The following is a 13800-nucleotide window of genomic DNA, read 5'->3' as shown; positions in this document are numbered from 1 at the left end:
TGGAGAACATCTCTGCCTCTATCAACTCCCCTTTCAAAGCTTACGTGGGGACCTAAGAAGATGGTCCAAGTGCCTTTGGTAGAGCTCTGACTACTACTGCATGAATAGTAAGGGAGGACATGCAACAGGAACCTTGGCGGGAGTCTGCCATTGGGGATAAGGTTCCCTCCATCTCATTCCATCCAAATACCATTCCACAGTGTGAAGCAAATGTCTCCTGGTTTCCAATGGATGGCAGCATGTTATAGTTTGGAGTTTAAATGTCCCCAAGGCTCATCTATTGAAGGCTTGTTCCTCAGATGGAAATGCTACTAGGATGTGGTAGACCTTTTAGGAGGCGGGGTTTAGTGGGAAGTTAGGTCACTGGGGAGAGTGTCCTTGAAGGGGACTAGGGGACACCAGATTTTTCCTCTTTCTTTGATTCCTGGCCACTGTGAGGTGAGCAGCTTCTCTGCCACTTGCTCACTGCCATCATATGCTGCTTTGACACATATCTGTATCCATGGAGGCCAACCCAGACAGGCCTGAAAGTAATGGAGCCAACTGACCATGATAGGAAACCATGATCCAAAATAAATCTTGTCGTCTTTTCAGTTGACGATTTCAGGTAATGATGCCGCAGTGATCGAAAGCTGACTGACACTTACTAGTCAAGGATACTAAAATCCATGGGATAGAGATTTTAGAAGCTGAAGCTTCCCAAATACTTCAGCTCTGTAAATTTGTAAATCCATTCAGCCCATACGTAAATACAAAATCACCATGATTTATATGGTCTGACCTACACTGAGTGGAGCATTCCTGTAACAAAATGTACCTAAAAAATATGTCTGTCCAAAGCAAACTGCTGATAGGTTTCATCAGCCTGTTTTGGAAGTGTATCAGGTTTCTTTCATTTCAGTCCTCTCTTTTACTGCAAGCTGGCGGTACTTCTGCTGATAGAGTATTCTCAAATGTCTGTGGATCTCTTACATATATCACTGGAATTCACATCACTGGACAAGAAGTGCTTGCACAGATCCCTCCTGTGTAACTTTATCTCTATTCTGACTTCTTCTGAGATGGATGAGTGGATCCAAAAGTCACACACCTAATCTCTTCTGGCTTCTGGAAAAGGTACTCTGCTGTACGTATGGATTTCTCTCCAGATTTGTCTTTTCTAACAGTGAATTTCCTAATGTTAGCATCTTCTGCAACCGGGATTGGCTGAGAAGTTGCCAAACAATCAAGTGCTGGATCTTTTTTTTTCTTAACAGGTTTTTCTTCATTTTATCTCTTTTCTCTCATATTTTAATATAAGCAGCAAAAAAGAAACAAGGCTGCACTTTCAACACTTTGCATGGAAATCCCCTCAGCTAAATATTCAAATTTATTGCTTAAAAGTTTTCCCATAACTGTAAAAACACAATTCAGATAAGTTTTCTGCAACTGCATAACAAGGATCACCTTTCCTGTAGTTCTTAATATATACCTTATTTTCTTCTGGGTAACTTGCCAGATGAGACTTTAATGTCTGTATTTCTATTATATTATGCTCAGGTTGATATATGTATTCTCTTAAGATTACAGACGCTCTCTCTAATGTGTTCCTCACTTTCTCCTGAACTTTCTTAGAAACAATTTTAACATCCGTATTTCTACCAATAATTTGTTAAGGGCAAAACAGCCTTATTCTATCATGCACCTCAAAATTCTTCCAACCGCTACCCCTTACCCAATCCCAAAGCCACTTTCACATTTTTAGGTATTTGTTACACTCTAACTACCCAGTACCAAAATCTGTATGAGTTTCCTATGGATGCTGTTCCAGACTACCACAAACTTGATAGCTTAAAACAAGAGAAATCTGTTCTCTCACAGTTCTGGGAAGCAAATATCCAAATGAGTCCCTCTGGGCTGAAATCAAGATGTTGGCAGGGCCATACTCTCTCCAGAGACTGCAGGGGGAAAAAAATCTGCATTTTGTCTCTTGCCAATAGGTCTTGGCTTGTGGCTATCTCACTCCAATCCCATATCTATTTTCCTTTTCTATGTGTATGCCACCTTCTATTTTGTCTGCATCCAATTTCCCTCTGTTCTTCTCTTATAAGGAAACATGATTTCATTTAGGGGGCCAAGTGAATAATCCAGGATAATCTCTAGCTCAAGAACTTTAACTTAATCACATATGCAAAGATACTTTTCCTAAATAATGTACCATTGACGGGTTCTAGGGATCAGCACGTGGTTCTCTCTTGGGAGGCGGCCATTTTCATCCGATTACTTCTATATGCAACTTAAATTGCAAATATTACTATGCTAAATGTACCATTGTCGGATTTAAAACACACAAGCAGAAATATATTCATATAAAATTTGATAAAGCATGTTGTTCTCCTTCAACACCATCAAAGTTGTAAAAATAATGGAATATCTGGGCTCTGTCCTAGGCATCTTTTGGATCCCCTCAAGACAGAGGCTGAGTGACTTCCCTAAGTGATCATCAGTTCTGCTCCTACATCAGCTAGCTGTAGTGCTATAGTGCTATTGTGTCTACTTTAAGTACAAAGAAGTTTTTTTTTTCTTCTCAGAATTCACGGTTCTGAACACCATTGTGCAATTTTTTATTTAAAAAAAAAAACAACAGTGCTTATGAAGACTTGCCTAAAAATGAAGTGTCCTTAATTTTTGTCTTAGGACAAAGACAGTTCATTGGAGAAAGATGTGGGCCATACTCTTTTGGCATAAGGCCAACTGAGGTGCTAAAGGATATTATAACACAGCCATGCATGTGTATTCTAGAATCCACTGGGATAATGTTGGGATATTTTCCATCCTATTGTGCATCTAAGCTTTACCAAGATCTAGAGCAGAACACTTCTCTTTGGATTTTGTGCAGACAGTTATTCTTCACCAGGTAGAAGATTTTCAGTCTGCTTCAGTTTCTCTTGTTCTTTCACAAGCAAGTGTAGGTGGCTAGCATGACTTAGGTCTGTGGTTTTGAACTTTGATGTGCTGACCTTACTCTAGCTCCATTACATTTTCCCTACTCTCCATTTTTCATTTTCACTTAAGATACATTATTAATCAATGATTTCAAGTAAAAAAAAGAATACATTTCAAATCCTTTTGGGGGCTTAGGGAGGAACTTTAAAGAATAAATATCATTTTTAAAAATGATATCATTGAAATATGATCTGATCTGTATATGTTTGGATGAAAAAGTAAAGTGACTATGTACTTTCATGTAATGTAGCACTTGAACCTGAGATGTGAACTGAGGCTGGACTGGCTCCGTCGGAGGCATGCCTTAGCTTGACCCTCAGACATTCTGGTGCATTAATTGCTTCCTTTCAAATAATAGGTATAAAAATATCCCTAAAAAAAGACTTAATTGTGCTGATAACTGTGTCAATAATACAGCTCCCTGTTGTTCTAGAAGCAGGAATTGCATATGTAGCCACTTCTTCCTTCTTTATTTACCTGATATAGATTCACAGTGCTCCTAGAGGAAAACATCAAAATTTTTCTAAATGAGCAAGACTGCAGAGTACCCCATGGACAGTTTCAGCATTTTTATATCCCACTGACTTATGTGTCCCTTGATAACTGAGCTCTTCTTTATCATTCATTAAAACTACATAAAAATCCTTCTCTAAAGCTGTTCATTTGTGCTTCATTCGAAAAATCACCTGTGCATTTAGTACCCTTCATTTTCATCTATGGCATTTAATACAGAGAAAGTAGAAGATACCAAGTGAGGTGAAAGGAAAAAGGTTCTTGCTTCATTTCTATTAAGAAATACAAACTCTTTAGTTTAAGTAAGTCCCATTTGTTGATTCTTGTTATTAACTCTTGTGCTATGGGTGTCCTATTAAGGAATTTGGAGCCTGACCCCACAATATGTAGATCGGAGCCAACTTTTTCTTCTATCAGACGCAGAGTCTCTGTTTTGATATCAAGCTCCTTCATCCATTTTGAGTTAACTTTTGTGCATGGCGAGAGAAAGGGATTCAGTTTCATTTTGCATATGGATTTCCAGTTTTCCAAGCACCATTTGTTGAAGATGCTATCCTTCCTCCATTGCATGCTTTTAGCCCCTTTATCAAATATAAGATAGTTGTAGTTTTGTGGATTGGTTTCTGTGTCCTCTATTCTGTACCACTGGTCCACCCACCTGTTTTGGTACCAGTACCATGCTGTTTTTGTTACTAGTTTGAAGTCTGGTATCGCTATACCGCCTGATTCACACTTCCTGCTTAGCATTGTTTTTGCTATTCTGGGTCTTTTATTTTTCCATATGAATTTCATGATTGCTTTATCTATTTCTACAAGCAATGCCGTTGGGATTTTGATTGGCATTGCATTAAACATATAAAGAACTTTTGGTAATATCGCCATTTTGATGATGTTAGTTCTGCCTATCCATGAACAGGGTATATTTTTCCATCTTCTAAGATCTTCTTCTACTTCTCTCTTTAGGGTTCTGTAGTTTTCATTGTATAAATCTTTCACCTCTTTTGTTAGGTTGATTCCCAAGTATTATTTTTTTTTTTGAGGATATTGTGAATGGAGTGTTTTTCCTCATTTCCGTTTCAGAAGTTTTGTCGCTGATATACAGAAATGCCTTTGATTTATGCATGTTGATTTTATGTCCTGCCACTTTGCTGAATTAATTTATTAGTTTTAGTAGTTTCTTTGTAGATCCTTTTGGGTCTTCTAGGTATAGAATCATGTCGTCTGCAAATAGTGATAATTTAAGTTCTTCTTTTCCTATTTTTATGCCTTTAATTTCTTTTGTCTGTCTAATTGCTCTGGCTAGTATTTCAAGGACTAAATTAAATAGAAGTGGTGAGAGAGGGCATCCCTGTCTTGTTCCAGATTTTAGAGAGAATGCCTTCAACTTTTGTCCATTCAGAATGATGCTAGCCTGAGGCTTAGCATAGATAGCTTTTACAATGTCAAGGTAAGTTCCTGTTATCCCTAGTTTTTCTAATGTTTTGAACATAAAGGGATGCTGTACTTTGTCGAATGCTTTCTCTGCGTCTATCGAGTGATCATATGGTTCTTATCTTTAAGTCTATTGATGTGGTGAATAACATTTATTGATTTCTGTATATTGAACCATCCTTGCATCCCAGGGATGAATTTTTTCTCAGCAAGGGAAACAATAAGAGAGGTAAATAGGGAGCCTACATCCTGGGAACAAATTTTTACTCCTCACACTTCAGATAGAGCCCTAATATCCAGAGTATACAAAGAACTCAAAAAATTAGACAATAAGATAACAAATAACCCAATCAACAAATGGGCCAAGGATCTGAACAGACACTTCTCAGAGGAGGATATACAATCAATCAACAAGTACATGAAAAAATGCTCACCATCTCTAGCAGTCAGAGAAATGCAAATCAAAACCACTCTAAGATACCATCTCACTCCAGCAAACAACAAGAAGTGCTGGCGAGGATGTGGAGAAAAGGGTACACTCGTACACTGCTGTTGGGACTGCAAATTGGTGCGGTCAATTTGGAAAGCAGTTTGGAGATTCCTGGGAAAGCTGGGAATGGAACCACCATTTGACCCTGCTATTGCCCTTCTCGGACTATTCCCCGAAGACCTTAAAAGAGCATGCTACAGGGATACTGCCACATTGATGTTCATAGCAGCACAATTCACAATAGCTAGACTGTGGAACCAACCCAGATGCCCTTCAATAGATGAATGGATTAAAAAAATGTGGCATTTATACACCATGGAATATTACTCAGCACTAAAAAATGACAAATTATGGAATTTGCAGGGAAATGGATGGCACTAGAGCAGATTATGCTTAGTGAAGCTAGCCAATCCCTAAAAAACAAATACCAAATGTCTTCTTTGATATAATGAGAGCAACTATGAACAGAGTAGGGAGGAAGAACAGGAAGAAAAGATTAACTTTAAACAGAGACATGAGATGGGAGGGAAAGAGAGAGAAAAGGGAAATTGCATGGAAATGAAGGGAGACCCTCATTGCTATACAAAATTACATATAAGAGGTTGTGAGGGGAATGGGAAAATAAACAAGGAGAGAAATGAATTACAGCAGATGGGGTAGAGAGAGAAGATGGGAGGGGAGGGGAGGGGGGATAGTAGGGGATAGGAAAGGTAGCAGAATACAACAATTACTAATAGGGCATTATGTAAAATTGTGGATGTGTAACCAACGTGATTCTGCAATCTGCATTTGGGGTAAAATTGGGAGTTCATAACCCACTTCAATCTAATGTATGAAATATGATATGTCAAGAGCTTTGTAATGTTATGAACAACCAATTAAAAAATAAATAAAAAAGAGAAAAAAAAGAAAAAAAATTAAAAAAAATAAAAATGTTGACATTTCTTGACAAAAAAAAAAAAAAAGAAAGAAATACAAACTCACCACAAATAGTAGATGGCTTCACTTAATGAAGTTAAACAAGATAGACTCAGAGATCATTTTTATGTGGTTAAGGTTAGGAGCAGTGAACAATAACTTTACCATACTATTCTTTGCACAGGGTTTAGCTAAACCTTGGTTTTGGAGCCTTGTCTAATGCTAGTTACAGAGGCCTTATGCTTATTAGTGCATTTCCAATAAATGTAGAAATCCCATTTTTGTTCCATTTTATTTCCTAATGTGTATGTTTTTATTTGCTAACATTCTCCTTGTCTTGTTTTTTTTTTTTTTTGTAGCTAATGTCTACTTAATCAAAAAGCATATTGCAGAAAAACTAATGAACATTATAAAGATTAAATTTAAGTACAAAGAAAGAAGAATTTCCATGAAAAATAAGCAAATGATTTTGTATCCTAACTATATTATAATAAATATTTTGGGGCCTGATAATGACATGAACCTAGCCAAGTTATGAGAATAAATATTTCAATTTAGTGTCAATTCATTCTTTTAAAAAACTTTAATATCTGGAAAGGAATGCAAATTATATTCCAAATTAACTGATAACAAAGCAAAGCATAAAATAGTCATGTGGAAAACTGGGGATGCCTGAGGTTAACCCTAAGTGAGAAAACTGTCAAATTATTAATATTACATCTAATACCAGCTATCCAAATAGTGCTGAACTAAACTACTTCTCATTTTACTTTATTTTTTGCATTGAGGTAGCATGAAATTTAAAAAAAGAAAAGAAAAGAAAAAACTTCCACTAATCTGGTACTTGACAGTGTTGTTTCTTCTCTTTTCACCTTGTTTGGTCTTTACAAAAACCAAGAAAGAACAAGGGAGACAAATAAGGAAAATGAGACTCAGGATGCAAATGATTTGCCCAAATCTATACTACTGTTGCATGATGGACGTGGGCTGGCACCCAATTCAGTTGTCCTAAAAAGAAGTTTAATTTCTCTGTGCTCATTGGCTGCAATTTTTTTTTTCCATTTGATTCATTTCTTTTGGAAATGTGCAGATATGCTTAGGGAAATATCTACTTTATTCAAAGGTTGCTCTCTTTTTTGTATTAGTTATTGTCATTATCACGATTATTATTATTATTATTATTATTATTATTATTATTATTATTAATTTATTTTTTTTACAAACCAAGGGTAATGCCTGAGTTTACTTGATAAGAAAACTGTTGAACATTTCCGTACAAAGCCAAACCTACCCTTTTACGAAGTTTTTCTGCTGCATCAAGTTCAGCTTTAATAGTCTTATCAAATTTATTTAATAGCTTAGGCTTCTTCTTCTTAGCTGAAAAAAAAAAGAGGTTTTTAGTTTTAATTGTTTTTCTGTCTAGAAATAGTTAAGAATAGTAACTGACAAATAGTGAGAAGACTGAACTCAACCACATGAGTTCAGGGGCGAGCACACTCCAGCTCCCCTTCCCTTTTTATTTCCAGGCAGTACAATGGGGTGACAGCCAGTCCTACTGAGGAAGAAAACCCTTGCATATATAGGCTTACATATACAGGTGGCTCTTATATACACATGCATACCTGCATAAGTGGCCCTTAAAAGCATAGGTACACCATGTTTTATTGTGCTTCACTTTATGGCACTTTGAAAATATAACATTTTTAAACAAATCCAAAGTTTGTGGCAACCCTACTCCCAGCAAGTCTATGACCACCACTTTTCCAATAACATATGACCACTTCACGAGAAGTGGTCATATGTTATTGGAATTTATCCCAATATTGTTATTTAGAATTTATCCCAATATTGCAAATTTTCTCATTTTTAGATCTGTCATGGTCAGGCAAACCTCTGACCAAGACAAACCTCAGCCTACCCTCCTCTATTGGCCATCCTTTCTTTCTTCCTTCCTTTTACTGTGCCACCTTTTTACTACTTCACCCCTTCAGTGTTCTGGAACAGAACTAATGTCTGTAGCTATCTCCACAAATCCATTTGTTTCTTTTCCTTCCTATTTTACTTGGCCCTGTTCTCATTTTATCTGACAGAGTTGACCCCTTCCTTTTTCCCAAACTGATTCATTTCCTTGACTTTTGTGTTGCCCACTGTCTTAGTTTTTCCTCTCATTCTCTGACCTCTCCATCTGCTCTGTGACTCCTTCTCTCCTGATCCCTTTGATGTTACATTCTTCAGGGTCAGTCTACAGCCCTTAAGTGGGGCCTTAATCACTCAATTTTCAAACTGAGCTACAAATTAACTATAGTATATTATCTCATGCATTGTAAAAATCATAAATCCCAGTGCCTACCAACAAGGTAACTCAAATTCAATAGATGAGAAACAGTTCGTCATTCCTCACCCATCTATGCTTGCTGGTACTTACCCTACTTCAGAGAATTGCACCCTATTCACCAGTTGTCCAAACCAAAAACTTGGTTAAGGAAGGCAAGTAAAATGAGGGAAAGGAACGTGTGGAATTAACCAAAGGCAGACTGAAGGAAACTGACTGAAATTGCTACTTTTCCACAGTTGCTATGCCAGGGCTTCATACACACTAGCTTTATTTTCTCCACCTTCTCCACCCAGAAGATCTAAGTCTATAGATGAGATCACTGAGGTTTGGAAAGGATGAGTCACCTTGTCATTCTGCTTCTCTCCCCCACCAGGGAGGAAGCAGGCATCTACTTCTTGCTTTCCAAGAAATGAAGCATTTCCTAAAAACTCTTAGCCTCCTGTCTCTCCCCAACAGAGGTGACAGGACTTACATGACTGCTCAGTTAATGAATGAAAGTGCTTGTGTAGCTAAGTCCCATCCTTCACTGCCTCCCAAGAGCTGGGCTGACTGCCTAGAATGTGCGCATGCGAGGTAGGGTAAGGTGGCAGATGCCTGAAATCCCAGAGGTACAGCAGGCAAAGATAGGAGGGTCACTAGTTCCAGGCTAACCCCAGCAATGTATAAGGACCTAAGGAGAAGCTTTCTTAAAAAAGAAAAAAAGAAAAGCAGAAAAAGAAAATGAAAAGAAAAGCACATGTGTAGGACAGCCCTTCTCAGAAATGTGCATGCACACTGAGTCTAGCTGCTCACACAGGCAGGCAGAAAGATGTTCCCACACCTGAGAACTAGGGCTGTTCTACTCTACCTAGAGTGACAGGTATATACAATTCCAGGGTTTAGTATTAAAAAAAAAAAATCTATTGGTCCTAGTTATCCAACCACTATTCTTCAATCAGCTCTCATCAGCAACAGAGTTGACCCTCAGACTACCTTTTATTTCACTACTTTTGAATTAAAATTGATTGTTGTGATTTATATTTTGTTCATTGTATTTTCCTCTTCTTCCATTCCTAAACCCCGGTCCCTCTTTTGATGAAAACCATAAGCATCTAAAGGAGAGACTGGAAAAAAATGTCACACAATGGGCTTCTACAACTGCATGTCATATGTCAGCATACATGCTGGCAGGGAAAGTGAGTCCAATTTGACTACAATGTGGATTTACCATGGTGGGAGCTCATGTCTAGTCACCTCAGTACCAACTTATGTCTCCCAACTGCGTGTCTTCCTTTTGCAATCTGTCAGCAGGATGACAGCGGGATCCCCAGGAAAGCCTGGTATGCACCCAAGACCGGGGTTTCCTGCCAGCATCACAGGTTTCCCCCAATGTGTCTCCTTTCTAATCAATTCAAATTATCAAGTAATTGATTTAGAAAGAAAGGAAGGAAAGAAGGAAGGAAGGAAGGAAGGAAGGAAGGAAGGAAGGAAGGAAAGAAAAAAGAAAAGAAAAGAAAAAGAGTACTGGTAGTTTAGGACATCTAAAATAGTCAACAGTGAAATACAAAGTGCTTGTTAAGAAGCCATACTGAAAGTATCTTGGTGTCACAATATTTTAATAACAGCATAAAGAAGACAAAATATTAAAATCGCATTGCACCTTTTAATAAGAAATTACTGTCTCATTTTTTTTTTCATATGGCTTCCTATTTAACAGCTTGCAACTATTGATCCTGCTTGAAATTCAAGTTTTATTTTATTATGACTTAAAAAAATTATTTGAAATGAGGTCTCCTTATGCTACCCAGGCTGATCTTGAACTTGTGATCCTCCTGCCTCAGCCTCCAGAGTAGCTGAGATTACAGACATACACTATTGAATCCTATTTTTATTTTTAAGTGTGAAAAAGCCTGAGGCAGTTTTCTGAATTGTTGAAACAGACAAACAACAACAACAAAAATCTACACAGGCACAGAATCTTCCACGTTATTCTGGAAAAGCAACTGGTCTCGCTGTAGAAACAATGATTCCTCCAGGGCTCTGGTTATGAGGGAGCCTGGCAAACTCTCTCAAGCTCTCTGGGCCTCAGAATTTCCATCCACAATGAGTGCCTGGGGCTGCTTCTCTTAAGATCTCTTTGATCTCTGAAATCCTGCATTTCTCATTTTCAATTGATTGAAATCATGTAAATAGTTTTTCAAAGTAGACCTATCAGGTATTGGAAAGGATTATTAATTCTGTTGAATCTGGATTTCTCAAAATGGTTTCGAAGAAATCTATGCTAAATTAATTTTTATTTTATTTTTTTAGTCACTGACACTACAAGTGTTTTGCCCTTTTCTAAAAACACAAAGGAGGAAAAATAAAAGCAGGAATCGGTTGTATTTCAAATCCTTATATCCTTTGCTATGCCATGGTTGAAATATTAAGAGAAAAAATAATAGTGAACAGTATGAGAGTGCACTCATGATGCACATCTAGACAGCATAAGTCTTAATGCTGACTCATCTCCATGTAGTCCAGGGAAGATGCTTTCCTAGTATGGTGCATGGGAGAAGTTGACCATGAATAAGAGACAGAATCTTCATATTACTCCATGTTCTATACTTGTGCCATGGAAGACAGAGACAAAAATAGCAACTTCTGCTACAAAATAGACTGAAAAGCAACAATTTCCCAACCAGTCTCCCTGTGTCCCACCTGTCCCCATGTTAACATTGTTCTGAGGATCTTTATGGAACAACATCTGTCCTTGTCACTGAATTGCTTAAAATACACTCATAGATTCCCCCAGAACATACAAAACACAAACTAAATGGCATCCTCGTGATCCTGATGCTAGTTTCCCACACAAGAGAAATGACAACCATATCACAAAGATATACATGAACACTCTCATGCAGATGTTCAGTGCAGCACAGTTCATAAAGGCCAAAAGTAGAGAAAACGCAATGTCAACAACTGGTGAATGGATAAGCAATCTTCTGTGCATCCATACAATGAATGGATCAATATTCAGCAACAACACGGGTGACTTTCAAAAGCAAACGTTAAGGGAAAGAGGCCTAATTCAAAAGGCTAGTGACAATTCCATTTACAAAGCATTCTGGAAAAGGATAATCTGTAGGGGCAGATAACAAGTGGCTCCAGAGGCTGGGATGGGGAAAGGTTGATTACAAAGGGTACAAGAGAATTTTAGGGGTTATAAAGTGATACATGTTAGTTGTGGTTGATATACTGTATCTAGATGTCTATGCAGTTGTCAAAACTCAATAGAAATGTATAGCACAATAGGTAAGTTTTACTGTAGGTAAATTATATCGTAATAAATCTGATTTTTAATAAAAATTATAAGGAAATGAAAAATCCTGGGATTCTCAATCCCTCTTACTGCAGGGATAACAATAAAAACATTGGGTCATAAAAATATTGCACTTTCTAAAAATAAAATAAACATTAGTTTTGCACTCCCTCCCTACCACATAAACCTGTTGGGGTGTAAATAAAATTCAACCATGCTGAAGAGTATCCTCTCTACACAAAGAAATAAAAATTTAAAAAAAAAAAGGCATGTTATGTAAGACTCATCTAGACCCTCAACAACATTTATGTTTTCCTCCAGGATCCCAGCTACCATTTCTACTCTGGACTCTCTGGTCAATTGACTAATGGATTAGTAATCTGCATTATGTTCACATTCTCAGCACATGACTCTGTGCACAGTGGATAGGGCCTCAGGAAGTTTGATTGGAACCAACTTCAATGGTTCATTCACTCAAATATGTGTTAAAATGTCTCTGCCTTCCCGAGATTATGCTAGGTGCTGAGAATTTGACAGGAACTTTCTCAAGGAGTCAACAGTATCGTGCTAGCTTCTTGTCACTGTGGCAAAATGCCACAAATAATCAATTTTTAAGGAGGATAAGTTTACTTGGCCCACAGTTTCAGAATTTTTCGTCTATGGTCAGTTGCTTTTGGGCCTGTGGCGAAGCAGCATATCAAAGCAGGGGCACCTATAGAGAAAGGTGATCAACGTGCAGCAACCAGGAAACCAAAGAAGAGAAAAACAAGAAGGGCTGGGTTCCCAGTAGCTCTTTCCAGGGTATTCCTCCAATTACCTAACTTTTTTTCATCAGGTCCCACCTCCTAAAGCTTCCAACACCTTTCAATAAAGCTATAGACTAAGGTTAAGCTTTTTAACAAGTAGACCTTTGAAGAATACCTATCCAAACCATAGTAAGTGTTTTTGAAGACATAAGTAGATAATTAAATTAAGAGAAATGTGAGTATAGGTTGAGTATACCTTATCCAAAATGCATGGGATCAGAAGTGTTTCAGATTTCAGAAAATCTAGATTTTGGAATATTTGCATCTACATAATAAGTTATCTTGTGAATGGGGCCTAAGTCTGAACATAAAATTCATTTATGTTTCATATGTACCTTGTGTATATATTAAACTGGAAATGATTTTATACAATATTTTGAATACACCTGTGTTTTGGATGCAACCCATCACAAGAAGTCAGTGTGGAAATTTCCACTTGTGGAATAATGTTAGGACTCAAAAGTTTTGGATCTGGGAGCATTTCAGATTTTTAGATTAGGCATGCTCAAACTGTAATTATAAGGGTGGACTAGAAATTGTGTAACCTATTTGGGAGGGAACAGTGGAACCTTCCTGGGGAAACTGAAAACTGAAACAGAGAAAACATTCTCAACAGAAAAAAAAAAGTATTTTGTAAATCAATTAGAATCAGGAACTTGTACCATTTTCATTAGTTATTTTTCATGTAGGTGAAAGGCTAAAAACCTCTTTCCACTTGGATGCTAGGGTTTTACGTCATAAAGACATAAATTTTCTTATTAAGGGAATCTGGTCTTTCTAGAAATATGGAAAGCTGTAGGGGTAGCTGCTGCCTAGTGACTTTGGTCTCTGACTTGCCTGGCCAACTGTGGCTCCCCATTGGCACCTAGTCAATGAACTCTAAATGCCAAGGGAAGCCACACAGAGGGACACAGCATCTGCTTCTGCACCAGGCTTCCGTTTTGATACAATTTTGCATGGCTAATTAAGCACAAACCTTGATGTACCTTGGTGTGTTTGTAGGTGTACTGTGTGAATTTCCCTCATCAACCTCACCTGAAAT

At 37.6% G+C, this 13800-nt stretch overlaps 1 protein-coding gene across 5 annotated transcripts in view; it reads right to left on the bottom strand.

Moving 5' to 3' along the window:
* ASPH (aspartate beta-hydroxylase) overlaps nucleotides 1-13800 on the bottom strand; it is a 213079-nt gene that overhangs the window by 70828 nt on the left and 128451 nt on the right. For all 5 annotated transcript variants that reach the window (XM_081265760.1, XM_081265761.1, XM_081265762.1 and 2 more), the window contains one exon: nucleotides 7629-7714. In XM_081265760.1, coding sequence (XP_081121886.1) covers nucleotides 7629-7714 — 86 coding nt within the window. The remainder of the gene's footprint in view (nucleotides 1-7628; nucleotides 7715-13800) is intronic.

The sequence above is a fragment of the Spermophilus citellus genome (genome assembly GCF_964194105.1).
Source record: "Spermophilus citellus genome assembly, chromosome: 14".
NCBI lineage: Eukaryota > Metazoa > Chordata > Mammalia > Rodentia > Sciuridae > Spermophilus > Spermophilus citellus.
Note: the sequence above shows the minus strand (reverse complement) of the source record. Positions and strands in the feature narration are given on the sequence as shown.